This window comes from Castor canadensis, chromosome 2 (genome assembly GCF_047511655.1).
Source record: "Castor canadensis chromosome 2, mCasCan1.hap1v2, whole genome shotgun sequence".
Taxonomy (NCBI): domain Eukaryota; kingdom Metazoa; phylum Chordata; class Mammalia; order Rodentia; family Castoridae; genus Castor; species Castor canadensis.
In genome coordinates this window covers 13,093,570-13,107,802 of record NC_133387.1, presented here as the reverse complement: position 1 = coordinate 13,107,802, position 14,233 = coordinate 13,093,570, and the positions used below count along the sequence as shown (strand labels likewise).

At 43.6% G+C, this 14,233-nt stretch overlaps 1 gene segment (V, D, J or C); it reads left to right on the top strand.

The window, feature by feature from the left end:
* Positions 1 to 379: 379 nt before the first annotated feature.
* LOC109699792 (T-cell receptor beta chain C region-like) lies at positions 380 to 14,013 on the top strand. The segment is given in 7 exon segments: positions 380 to 653; positions 1,471 to 1,555; positions 8,084 to 8,151; positions 12,381 to 12,767; positions 13,214 to 13,231; positions 13,369 to 13,475; positions 13,782 to 14,013. Coding segments are annotated over 7 exon segments (960 nt in total).
* The last annotated feature ends 220 nt before the right edge of the window (positions 14,014 to 14,233 follow it).

Sequence of the window (14,233 nt, the reverse complement as noted above, 5' to 3'; positions counted from 1 at the left end):
GTCACTGGTTTAGATTCAACAAAAGAGTAGTGTTTACAGAACAGAAGGGAATCACAAAGGTCCCTGCATGTAGTCAGCAAATGTATAAATGATGAGAGGAACAATAAGCCGCTCTTTTGTGTCCCCAGCCCTGCAGGCAGAAAGGGGCTGTGAGATAGCAGGTTGTAGAGATATCTCCAACTATAGCCTTTCACCTCATCCCTTCCAATCACCTAACTATGAAGGAAAACGACCCTGTCACTCACACCAGCAGTTAACCAACACCTATATGCTATTCCTGTGATGTTGCCAGGTGTCCCATCTCAAGCTTCCAGAGACACCCACGAGCAGGGAGGTAAGAACATGGGGTGCTTTAGACAATGAAGAGAAAGCCTGCAATATGACTCCTCTTTTCAGCACCCCCATCCAAGGGAGACTGGGCAAGCATAACATCAAAGTAATTAAGGGAAATGAGCAGTTTATCGATACTGCCAAGTCCATCCGCCACCCTGGCTACAACCAAACAACCCTGGACAATGACATCATGCTGACCAAGCTCTCCTCACCTGCATCCCTCAACTCTCAAGTGGCCACTGTAGCTCTGCCCAGACCCTGTGCACCTGCTGTTACGCAGTGCCTCATCTCTGGCTGGGGCAACACCCTCAGCTTAGGTGGTGAGTGGGACCCTTCAGCTCCACCCTCACCCTCACCCATACTTTCCCATCTCCCCACACTTTCCAGAACCAAGAAAGTCTAATTTTGATCCCATTTGGCTCCAACCTACAAACAGATTTCAAGCGCCTGCTTCACAAGGCTCTGTAGTAGGTACCAGAGTTGTGCGGGTCCCAAGAAATTGATTCCTACACTTGGAGCAGGGCTGATATATAACGTATTTATTAATTCTAAGAAGATGAATTAGACATAGCATTGCTGGGAATGAAAAGCCACTTTCCCTTGTTCTGTCTTTCAATCTTGGGGCCCTCTTCAGTGGCTTCCCTTATGTTCATTACTGCGTTGTTATCCCTACCCTGGTCTGATTCATATTTCTTCTCTCCTTGATCATTTTCTGCACCTCAAATCTACATATCAGACCTGCTGCCGTGCCTGGATGCACCCCTGCTAAACCAGACCAACTGTGAAGCCTCATACTCTGGAAACATCATCAGCAACATTTTCTGTGCTGGCTTCCTTGAGGGAGGCAAGGATTCCTGCCAGGTAATTTGAACCCTTCACATGCCCAAACCACTGTCCATACCCAAGCCCCACCTGGGAGCAGGATTTGACTGTCCAAGGTGGTGTACTGAGAGCTCCACTGAGAAATAAAGAAGGCTTATTTGACTCACATCATCTCTTTAGTCATAGCAGAGAATGGACCAACAAGAGAGACATATGGAACCACTTGATTGTCTAGAATGGAACCTTAATGTTCAAATGAGTATAGCTATATGCTGTCTCATCTTCTCTTGATACAACTTTTCTGTCCTCTGCCAGGTGACTCTGGTGGCCCTGTGATCTGCAATGGAGAACTCCAGAGAATCGTCTCCTGGGCTATGGCTGTGTCCTGCAGGACAATCCTGTAGTATACACCAAAGTGTGCAGGTATTCTGACTGGATTCAGGACACCACTGCTGCAAACTACAGGACCCCAGTCCCTCTGCAATTACTATGCTAATAAATTTAATCTATCCTCATTGCTTGTGTGTGTACCTGCTCCTTTCCAACCATTCACTATGGGAAACATGCTCCAATATGAGGTCAGACAGAGCTTCCAGATGAGAAATTAGCAGAGACTTCTATTTCCCAAAATATGCTTAATGGAGTGATCAGTCATAAGCATGTGTATAGACAAACACATATAAAGAGCGGGGGGAAGAGAGGCTATTTCTTAAAAAAAAAAAAAACCTTTCTGAAAGTTCATGTAGAGAGCACTATTAACCTTTGTACTTCATTGGATCCTGATAATGCTCATGTGTGCATATGGTGTAGCTGGCAAACCGCTACCTTCTTTGACTGTGGCAGGAACCTGTTTGTACACAGGGCAATTATATTTAGAGGAATCCCAGAATGGACTGCTGTGGGTCATCTGAGTCCCCTTAAACACTTGTTCTTGCTAATCTATTTTTCCCTTCTCATTGCGATTCCCAAAGTTCTCACTGGTCATTTTCCAACCACCAGTGCATGTGTCTAAAGGGGAGATAACAGTTCCCTGTGTTTCCATCCATCATCTCCAAGAAATCTGCCTTTGCTTCCCCACATGATAATACAATGTGGATGTACCATCCTGAGATCTGTGTAGACATCTTCATACTTAATTTCTCTCCCTTCTAGAGAGGTTATTATTCCAGTTGTACATATAGAGAACAGGGTTGCAGAAAAAGATATTAGCTTTCCCATGTCCCAACCCCAGCAGATGAGAGATCTGGGGATTGTTGCCCCATTTGGCTATATGCTCTCCAACCATTCTCCATTCTCTTGTATTATAACCATGCCCTAAGATGATGGCAGGTCCATCAACCCTGATTTTTAACATCTCTCTAGCCCACTGTCACCAACAGTCCATGCCTGCATCCATACACTTCATGAGGGTCTCCCCAGATTGTGTCCTTCCATACTGTTCAAATGCTCTCAGTTAGCTCCTGTTCATTGTCTCACTTCTTGATTCATATCATTTGTGACCTTCCACAGTATTGAAAATAACCACTAAGCTCTTTATCATGGAAATACAGGGCTTTCCTTCTTCTTCCCCTTCTATGCCTCCTCCCCCTCATGTTTCTCTCCACCTCTCTGCCATAGCATAGAAGTTCTGCTGGCTCATCCATGCAACTATAGTCTGTAATTTTGGACACTACAGCTCTGTCAGCCTGGATGCCCCATCTCATTCCTTCCACCCTCTGTGCAACACAGTCTTTTCTGATGCCACTTCCTCTTCCCAGACTTGTTCTGGCCCCACTAGCCTCAGGTCTTACTTGTGTCGTCCTCCAGACCTCTTTCCACTTCTATCATCATCCTACTCATGCTTTTTAAACAATGCATGAACCATTCTTGACATTCAACTGTGAGCTCCTTATGAAAGATCTTTTCTTCCTCAAATGTGGTATCTCCAGTGATTTTAAAATCCTGGCATATAATAAGTATACAATGATGAAACAAATGAACATGAAAAAGAACTAGAGGGAAAATTACTAAGAAAACAAGGAAGTCTTCAGAAGAATGGTTCTCAAAGAGTGGTTCTGCAGAATAGCATTGGCAGAATAACCAGGGACTTAGCAGAAATGCAAATGCCAAAACCCTCTCCAGAATTACTAAGTTAGAAATTCTGGGATGGAGCCCAGTAACCTAGTAACCCAGCAACCCAGTTTAAGCTTTCCAGGTCATCCTGATTACCCTAAGTCTTAAGAACCGTGTGGTAGAGGTAACCCTAGGTCAGTACTCTCTGCAAAAATAATAGTAGCTGACATTTTTACTAACTGTATTCAGACGCATGGTAAGTCTTTGCATGTATTATCTCATTTAGTTTTCACAAGACTGAAAGGTATTATTTTTGTTATTTTTCTTCCTACTTTATAGATAAGGAGAGAATGAAGGTTAAAGAGGTTTAGTAACTTTAGTCTTCTCTTCATAAATAGAGTTCTGGTGGGAGTCAGGGAAAACAGACACCAAGGAGTGGGCTTCCCTGATGGACAGTGACCTCAGTAGGGTGTTATAGCCATGAAACTCAAGTAAGGAATCTTGAGTGGTGGTTTTGGCTGTGCCTCTTTATCATTGGGCCACTCTTTTTAGCCTTGTCAAGTTTCAGTTCTCCAACTGGGAAAATAGAGGAGGAAAATTGGTTGAAATGCACTTACTAACATCTTTGAAAGGTCTCAACAATTACATGTGTAAAATGTTATTTGTGTGTCTCTCCATCTCTTCCCTTTGCCCCAATACAAACTTGGAGAAAGACCCTGCTTCTTCCTCCAGTCCCTTTCGGCACTCTGCATATTCTACTCACTCCCTCAAGTGGCCAAACCCAGATTGCAGTTTCTTAGGTCAAAGAATAAATTAGGAAAGGCTGCCCCCTGCAGCCCACATTGATAAATGATCTGTACCTGATTCCTGCCTAACTAGTCAATGTATGTTGTACAAAAAAAAAATGCTACATGATAAAAGCGAGAGCACACAAGGGAGGGATGAGGATAGGTAAGACACCTAAAAAACTAGCTAGCATTTGTTGCCCTTAACGCAGAGAAACTAAAGCAGATACCTTAAAGCAACTGAGGCCAATAGGAAAAGGGGAACAGGTACTAGAGAAAAGGTTAGATCAAAAAGAATTAACCTAGAAGGTAACACCCACGCACAGGAAATCAATGTGAGTCAATGCCCTGTATAGCTATCCTTATCTCAACCAGCAAAAACTCTTGTTCCTTCCTATTATTGCTTATACTCTCTCTACAACAAAATTAGAAATGAGGGCAAAATAGTTTCTGCTGGGTATTGGGGGAGGAGGGAGGGGGCGGAGTGGGTGGTAAGGGAGGGGGTGGGGGCAGGGGGGAGAAATGAACCAATCCTTGTATGCACATATGAATAATAAAAGAAAAATGAAAGAAAAAAATGCTATGTGTGCATTTAGACACAATTTCCAGAGGAGCAAAACTGGGAAAAACTCCAACAGACACTATGATGCCAAGACAGAGTGGAATTATTTATAAATCCAGTTGAGATGAGGGTCCCAAGCTAGATGATTAAAAGAAAAATTTTCCTTAAAGGATAAATTATTTATAGACAAAAAGGTGAACAAGACAGGAAAACGTGAGAAAATAAATCAGAATAAACTATGTGACTCAATAAAGAAAGGAAGCAATCAAGCAACCTTACCACATTCTAAATGATAAAAGCAAGCGGCCTTTTTAAACTCAGGTTTATGGTACAGTATTGTGAGCTCTGTCACTATTAATTGGATGGAAAACAAAGCGTTTCCCTTTATCATTTTCCCTAAATTCTAAGAGCCATGTCCTGCATACAGCTTAGGGCAACACCAGCTAGCACTCTGATGTTCCCTGGGGCATCTGTCTGCCCTGATCCTGCCAGTTGACAAGCAGTGCATCACATGCCTGGCACTGTGACAGAAACACACAGGAGAATTTTCTCTCTGGTTGTTAATAAACCCAGTCTTAGAGACCATAACCCAAAAGCTTATAGAAATTAGTTATAATTCTGCATTTTTCACAAGCTTTCTAAGGGACTGGAGACTGAGTAAATGCAGAACCCTGGAGCAGTTTCTTACATAAATCGATCTTCTTTAAAAAGTGACTTTGTGCTGGGCGCATGTGGCTCATGCCTGTCATCCTAGCTTCTGCGGAGGCAAAGATCAGAAGAACTGTGGTTCAAAGCCAGTCTGGGCAAATAATTTGTGAGACCCTATCAAAAAAGACCCATCACAGAAAAGGACTGGTGCAGTAGGTCAAGGTGTAGGCCCTGAGTTCAAACCCCAGCACTACAAAAAAAAAATCACTTTGTAAATTAAACAAGAAGTATTTCCTTAAGTAGCAGATTTTCGTATATTATTTACAGCAATATTTTATTTTCTTACATGGCTCCCAGACAGAAACAATATAATACAGAGGGCAATGAGATATGTAATTGCACTTTTATTCTGCTTCTGTCTACTCTACTCATCCTTAGTAAGTAATAATGTTTATCAGTTTCTTTTGTATCTTTCCAGTGTTTCTTTATTCAAATCAAGTAAAAATATGTAACAATTCTTATTAATTTTCAGAAAAATAGCATATATTTATGGAATTCTGTACCTTTCTTTCTTCCAATTAATAATGTATTATAGATTCTATTCCTTTTTTAGCATTGAATATTTCATTTTGTGTACATATCACAGTCTATTAATCTAGTATTGATCCAGATCCTTTCTGATGACTTCTTGAGTTTTTCCCAATCTTTTGCTATTCTAAATGATGCAAATGTTATATAGTCATTTTTAATTTGTGTGAAGGTGTATTTACAAGATAAATTTCCCTAGGTGAGATATCTTGATGAAAAAAACAAAGTGTTTGTAATCTTCATAGTTGCTTCCAAATTGTTCCCCATAGGACTGTATCATTTTGTTCTCCTATCAGCAACCAGTGTGTTAAAGTGCTTATTTCACCACAAATTACCCAATAGAATAGTTTTCCCTAACTCACTTTGTCAGTCAAATTGGTGAAAAGTATTATTTCAATATAATTTTACTTTGATGATCATTATAAGAGTTTCTCCCTCACAATTTGAGCACCATTTCAATTTATTTTTCTCTGAATGATCTGCTATTTGCTCTTTACATTGGACTCTTAGATTATTTTCTTACTGATTTCTAGGAGTTCATCATATATTAAGGATATTAACCCTGATGGTGATAATTGTAACATTTTCCCATGTTTTCATCTACCTTTTGGTTCTATTTCTCCATGTAAATGTGTCAATGTTACAAAGCTAAATTTGTCTCTTTTTCTTCACCTGGATCTTAAGTCATAGCTTGTAAGGCAATAAAAGGAAGCATCATCTGGGGAAAAGATACCCAGACCATTCAAGTGCAAGCTAAATTTCAGTCTTTTGCAGGGAAAATAAAATGATTATCAACAACTTAGAATGTTTCTACCCTTCAGGGAATAGAGGATAAAGCATGTGGCCATCTTTGTGATTGTATAAAATGCTTTACAGACTGTCTATCTTTGTCCAATCTCATGGGTATCTTCACCAACTTCCTTTATGTAACTGATTCTGAGGTCAACACTGAGAGGTCAGGATGACTGACAACACATATAATGCCCTCTCATTCAACACCCATTCCTGTAAACATGGCACTCTTCTCTGCTGTCCTGTCTATAACTAGACTAGCCCTCTCAAAATATAGCTAATGGTCAATTCTCCAAAGAACTCTAGACCCCATCTGATCACTTTAGAAGGCTTAAGATTGAACAAAGAGACAGTGTCTGGGTACTGAGTGATCTCATTCTCAGATAAAAGGTGTGACCTAAGTGATGCACAGACTTGGGGCAGGGCTACAGTAACAGGGTAGACAGACAGGGGGCTGATACTTCTAAATAGGGTGTCTCCCTACAAAGACAACAGCTTGTAGGGTGGATTGGAAGGGGAAGGGAAACCTCTTCTGCAGATATCCTTGCAAAGACACACAGTTCAAGAAGCTAAGAACATACTTAAAGAGGAGCGTGAGGAGGAACCGCCCTGCCCTGATTTACCCTGTTCTCCATTCCCCACAGATGGAGCAGCTGCTCTGGTGGTTTCTTTCATCCTAAAGGGTTGGACCTGTGGGAGGGGCTGTTTTTGTAGAAAGCTATAACATTGTGGGGACAGGGGACCACTGTGATTCAATTTTATGGGACATCTTTACAAAAACCACTCTGCTTGTCCCAACATCCACAGTTCCTCTGATTTTCTCCAGTTGACACAGGCCTAGATGTGGTTGGATATAGAATGATTCCACTTCACCTCTGCCACAGGCCAGACCAAGATCATAAACAAGGACAGACCCAGCTCAAATTCAAAGCTTCCCAAGCAGAGAGAACCCCTGCATAAGAAGACTACATCAGTAGTTCTATAAGTGAAGGATTCCAGAAGACCCCTTTATTCCAAACCTAACAAAACAAGGGCAAGGTCAGTAGGAAGATGCCTCAGAGGTTACTAGTTCTGTGGAGGACTCAAGAATTTTCCAGGGTATCTCAGATCTTAATGGATGCAGTCGCAGATTTTGGGACCCTGCCCTCTCCAGGTCCACATCCCTTTGATGGACTTTCAAATAGAGAGCAGTTTTATGAAGCATTCTTCAAGTAAGGGATGTGGATCCCACTGGATGTACTCTGCCATGCTTTTTGGCCCAATGAGTCAAACATTGAAAATTTTCTTATGGTAAACACCCAAAAAGTACGAGAGGGTATTCTTTGTCCTAGGGTCCTCTAGATACTAGCTGGAGCCCTCCTCTCTCCATTCCTTGAGTTTGTGTTCTTCCTTTCCCTATGTCACTGTGTGAACACAGTTTTCTTTGGAGAAGGCACCAGGCTCACAGTTGTAGGTAAGACATATTCCAAGTAAATTTCCAGGTCTCAAGTGTCTATTTTAGAGTGGCTCTATTCCAATGTGCCAACTATGACTACACCTTCGGCTCAGGGACCAGGCTATCAGTAGTAGGTAAGGCTGGGGTTCTCTGAGCCAGATACGATGAGGGTGGACTCAGTCCTGGTAAATGTTAGCTCCTGGGTTCCAGTTGAAAAAGAGACCATCTCATGTCTGGGACTGAGTTCAGGGGAGGTTCCCTGTGAGGACAAATCAACTGAGATAGCCCAGAGGTTTTGACAGAGTCAGAACTGAACTTGGGATGGAAGGCATGGTAAGGGAAAAAATGGAGGAAATGGTGTTGCCGCTCTAAGTAGTCCTCTGAGATGGGGGAAACAAGGGGTAACTAATGGATGCCTATCTTCCTCCCTGACAGAGCTTATCTGGAGGGGCTTCAGGTCCTCCCTTGCTCTGGATTTGATAGGAGGCCACACTGTGTATATCTTTTCCTCACTTGTGTGTGTCCTGGGAAAGGGTTCAAGGAGTGTTGGCAGCAGGACTGTGGTTTTGTGAGGGAAGAGATCCTTGAGTGCCTGACCTCTCCCTAAATCCCAACGGTGCTCAGCAGACAATAGGAGATTTTGAAGTGGATCTAGAAGGCTGTGCTTTGGAAACACCCTTCATTTTGGAGAGGGAAGTCAGCTCATTATTGTAGGTAAGTAAGCCAGTGCTGGAGAGCTGGGATCCAAAGGGAGCCTCCATCTTTGGTGCTGAAGTTAAACTACATTTTTATCAAGAAGATTCAATTTTTTGTCTTGATGTATACAAGGAGAGAAGTCTCCATGTCCAATATTTCATGGACTGGCTATGCCAACCCTGAGCACCCTACCAGGAGGTAGGCTCAACTGGGAAGGAGTCACTACGTCCTTCTCCTATCACCTTGGGGATGGCAGGGTTGACTGCCCTGACCATGATAGATGAAAGAACCTCTGGCCTTAACAGAGGTCACATTCCTGCTATTTCTTTTACACAGATAGGAGGCAGACAAAGGAGAGCAGGAGAATCCCACAGGGCAAATGGTTTTCTGACTACAGTATTTCAGATTGCATAGTTGTCTATCCCTCCACTCTGCAGAGAAAAAAATTCTCCTAAGGAATGAGGGAGGAGGGCTGGCAGGTGAGTGTGAGGAAGAAGGAATAGAAGGCAGCAGGAGGAGGTTTTTCTGCCATGTTTTAATGTTGTGTAACTAATGAAAAGTTATTTTTCGGCAGTGGAACCAAGCTGTCTGTCTTGGGTATGTAAAAGATTTCTTTCGGACAGTATATTGTGAGGTTGGAGGTGCAGGAGAACTCCCTGAAGAGGTAGGGACTGAGAGGCTGTGGCTCAAAGAGGGTGGGAGGGTAGAGTGTGTACCAGAGTCCCAGGGGTGTTCTATGTGGAGCAGCTTCTGGAAAGAAGGGCCCAGCAGCTGCTCTGGGATTTGCTACCCTCGTGTAGTACTGTGTAACAATCAGGCACAGCATTTTGGAGAAGGGACTAGACTGTCTGTCCTAGGTAAGTTGAGGGACCAGGGATAGTGGGACCATGTCCCTTGGAGCCAGAGTCTCAGCTCTTCCAGCACTGATGGAAGGGGTTGAGGAGCTCACTTACTTCTCTACTGATGCGGGGTTGAGGGGCTGAGCTCCCTTCCTTTGGAGTACTCAGTCTGCCCTCTGTTTCGCTTGCCTAAGTCTTCAGTCTAGAATCTGCCTTCCTCCTGCTTTCCTGGTTTAGCCTTCCTTTTTATGTGCATGGATCTATCCCTGCTATGCTGAATCCTCCTGCCCTCCTCCTGATAGAATTTTCCTGAGAGAATTTCTTTAGTCCAAAACCATGTCTAGACAGAGGGAAAAGGCCTTCTAAAAATCAAGGAGCTAAGGCCATCCCTCTGGCTGGGGACCCGGGATAGGTTTTAATCAAACCACCTGCAACTGTGCTCCTATAATTCACCCCTCTACTTTGGTGACGGCACCAGGCTCACTGTGACAGGTATGGAGGCTTCATTCCTAACTGGGGATGTCTGTACTTGACTAGAGTGGTCTGGGAAGGGAATTGGGTTGGCCATCAGAGTTACCCTTTCCCACCTGGTGCCCTGTGCCCTCTCCTACCTTCTCTGGAGTCTGTCTTGCTTGTTGTTCTGCTGTGATTGTTGCAGCTCTTCAGCTGCAGTGCTCCATGCTAAGTCTTCAGGAGTCTTCATTTTCTTGTTTTTCTTTTCACTATTCTCTGTAACTCCGCTCACCTCTGCTGTCTTGTGTTTTCTTTTTATCACCTCTTCTCCATTTTTTTCTGTCCCAGTCTCACTCCCCTTCTGTGATGTTGACCCCATTTTGATGAATAACTCTGACTTCTGTGTTAAAATCCTCCAACATTTACTTCCAGCACAGATCTCTGGTCTTGTCCTTATCTTCCTCCTTCTCTCAGTCTCTCCCATTCTCTGCAGACCTATGTTTGTTTTCCTGGGGAGGTTGAAAGGACCAGGAGGAAGTGGAGACCAGGCTAATGAGCTAGGTAGCTTGAGGGCTGCTCCTGAAACAGAAGGAACAAGTTCATGTCACAGATCACAGAAATTGCAACTGCAGAGTCTGGGGTACACTGTGCTCAGCAGGTATCAGGGATACAGGACTGAAAAAACTTATAACTGAAAAGTTGCACTGTCTGAACAACAGATTAGGTATAAAAGAGAGAAAAAAGGTAGGTGACCCCATTTTCTCAAATCTCAACATCTATGCTAGATTATAAGGCAAGAAGCCTTCTGTGAGACCCTAATATAGTCATTACCACACTTGGGAAGAAGCAGACAGGTAGTTGAAATGGGTTTGGGATGGGATGGGGAATAGGCTGGAAATATAGACAAGGTTAGAGAATGGGATATCTAGGTACTACTAGGTAGGGGCACATGCCAAAGAGAATAATGGAAAATGCTAATCACTGTCTTCAAAAGCCTGGGTTCAATAGGTGACACTGGGGCACAGCAAGGGTGAAGTTAATGCAATTTGAAAAATGACTTAAACTGTCTCTGGCTCTCTAAGACACATAAAATGGGAGGGACTACCTTATATGAAAATCGTTTGTAAAGAATTCAAATTAATGTAACCATTTTTATTTCTGCTTTTTATCATCCTTGTGGCAGGGTTTGTCATTTTCCAAATATTTGTCTATATTTTCCCATTGGAACCATTTGCCAACTTTGGACAGAGGGGAAATACCAGGGCTGGGCACATTTCTGCTGCCAAAGCTCACCCTTATGGTCAGAGCAGAGGCAAACATTGGCAAAAAGAAGGGTACTTAAAGGATGGCTGTGATTCCTCATCTGTTTTCAGATGAGGTCATTCCTTCCAATAATCTCAGAAATTATTTCCCTCCCTTCTGTGAAACATGTGAAAGTTCCCAGGACTTACCAAAGTGAACCTTTTACTGAAATGGCCCTTGGATTTTGTGATTTGTTTATACCAGCAATCAAGCTGACTACTTTTAAGAATGCAAAGTTTGGCTGGTAATTAGGATTCTAAACCTGACAAAATCTTTCTGAGCACTGGTGGGGGGTGGGGAGAGAAAGGTTTTAATCCATAAGCATTATATACCACAGGCATATATCCATCCTCAGCAAGTTACTGCAGCCCCTGTTCTCCAGTGTAGGAGTAAGTGTGGAACATCAGATAGGCTATCAGCCAGAAGCAAGCTGGTGCCTCAAAGCTGGTTACATGAGAAAAACAAAGAGTTGGGCATGGTATTCAGAAATATAGTCAATATAATGGGGAAAATGTCTCTTTTAGGCAAGAAAGACTAATTCTAGTATGAGGTATCACCCAAACAGACCTTCCCATACACCTCACATAAAAAGGAAAATGTTAATTAGAAAAAGTTGGTTCTTGTAATCATGCTGCTGATAAGAATCTTCTATGTCAAGATCTGGGCTCACTCCAATCAGGACTGCTTCTAAGTCATAAAGATTAGATAACCATGTACGGAGCATGACTTTGAGCAATGCTGTTTTGATAGATAATCAAATAGATACCAGGGTATGAGACATTGCAAAAAAAGCTGAGATCAGAACATAATTCCACTTTACAGAAATGCAGGAGATAGAGGGCAGGGGGTACCTATGGGGTAACTCAGAGAGAAGTGGCAAAGTTGAGGGACCTGGACATGACCCAAAATGAATAGGGCCTACCATGACACAGTGTTGTTTTATGATGAACTTTTCCAGGGTGCAAGCACACACACACACACACACACACACACACACACACACACACCATGACCTCTACCAGGCTGAGACAGCTCTCAAAGCAATCCTGCCCCCACCTTCCTTCATTTTCCAGAGAACCTGAGCAGGGTGACCCCACCCACAGTCACTGTGTTTGAGCCATCAGAAGCAGAGATCTCCCGGAAAAATAAAGCCACGCTCGTGTGCCTGGCCACAGGCTTCTATCCCGACCATGTGGAGCTAAGCTGGTGGGTGAATGGCAAGGAGGTCCACAATGGGGTCAGCACAGATGCTCAGCCCTACCTGGAGCGGCCCAATGACAAGAACTCCACCTACTGCCTGAGCAGCCGCCTGAGGGTTTCAGCTGCCTTCTGGCACAATCCCCGCAACCACTTCCGCTGCCAAGTCCAGTTCTATGGGCTCACAGAGGAAGACGAGTGGACCCAGAATCGGGCCAAACCTGTCACCCAGAACATCAGTGCTGAGACCCAGGGCAGAGCAGGTGAGTGGGGCCTGGGAAGACAGAGAAGAGACTAAGTAGGAACAGCACTAGAGGGGAAGAAAGTCAGAAACCTTAGATATAGAAAGAAGGAGGGAAGTAACAAAAGCCCACTATGAGGTGCATTGGGAACCTACAGCTAATTTCTCCCCTCATATCCTCAGCCCAGCAGCCTTGCAACTAGGGGCTCCTTTCTACATGGACTTTGCATTTCAGCATCTGAGTAGCCTTCCTCATCCCCTTTGGTGCTGACTTGCCATGAGTCTCCAGGATGACCTCTGACATTGACACTATAGAGGAAAGATGGTACTCTACTTGCTCTGCCCCAGATCTTCAGAGGAAGCTAGTCTGGGCCTGGCAGCCTGTGCTAACCTTGTCACTGATTCAATTTCAATTTATTTAAGAAGATGAGTTCTCTTACTCATTATTCTCCCCCTCTTTTCTTTCAGACTGTGGCTTCACCTCAGGTAAGTGAGTTTCTGCCTTTCTTTCCATCTCCTGTGGAGATGAAACCTGGTCACAGAGAACCACGGACACTGGTGGGTGGTGGAGGCCAGAGCTACCTGCTCATGGGTATCTATCTGCTCTCTCTTTCCACCAACAGCATCCTATCAGCAAGGGGTCCTGTCTGCCACTATCCTTTATGAGATCCTGCTGGGGAAAGCTACACTGTATGCTGTGCTGGTCAGTGCCCTTGTGCTGATGGCCATGGTAAGGACAGGCAGATTGAAGGTGACACATGACAACCAATGACTCAGAGTCAGGAGTTTAAAGCCCTTCTCTAGGACCAGAGGTGGGCAGTAGAAAAAAAGGGAGTTTTACTCTTATGTCACAAAAGACAAGCTGTACCTCCTGAGAATTACAGAGGAAATGTCAGGCTAAGGCGAGTCTGCGGTCACCAAAAACCCAGTAGATTTTGTGAGGAGCCATACTGTTTGTCTGGACAACGGGTTCTCCTTCCTCTCAATCCCTGTCACTCATGGCTCTTGGTAACCCCAAAATCCTTCTCTTTTGCAGGTCAAGAAAAATAATTCCTGAAGTCAGCCGTGGAGGTGGAGCCAGGAGCCTCCAATCCATTGTAGTCAATATGGATTCTTCTTTTTCTGTGCTTCTGAAGGCCTGTTCTCATCTCTGTACTTACCCTTAGTACTTGTTCACCTGCCCACCCATAGATGAAATCTCCCTAACCCTAAAGGAAGTCTATCATGCCTAGTACCTGAACCATTAAAAATGTCTTGGTCTTGCCTGACTCTGACTTGGGTGTCTAAATATCACTGGTCTATCTCTAAACTCTTTGTGGTGCTCTATGTTCAGTCAGGAAAGAAACAAAAGTTATTCAAAGGAATTGAAGCTCCCTCAGGTAAGAAAAGTGAGGGCCCATGTGAAGATCGGCAGGAGAGGCTATTTAAATGTAGAAGTCATTGATGGGAGTTGAAGAGGTTCATCCCAGAACAAAAAGACAGTGGTGC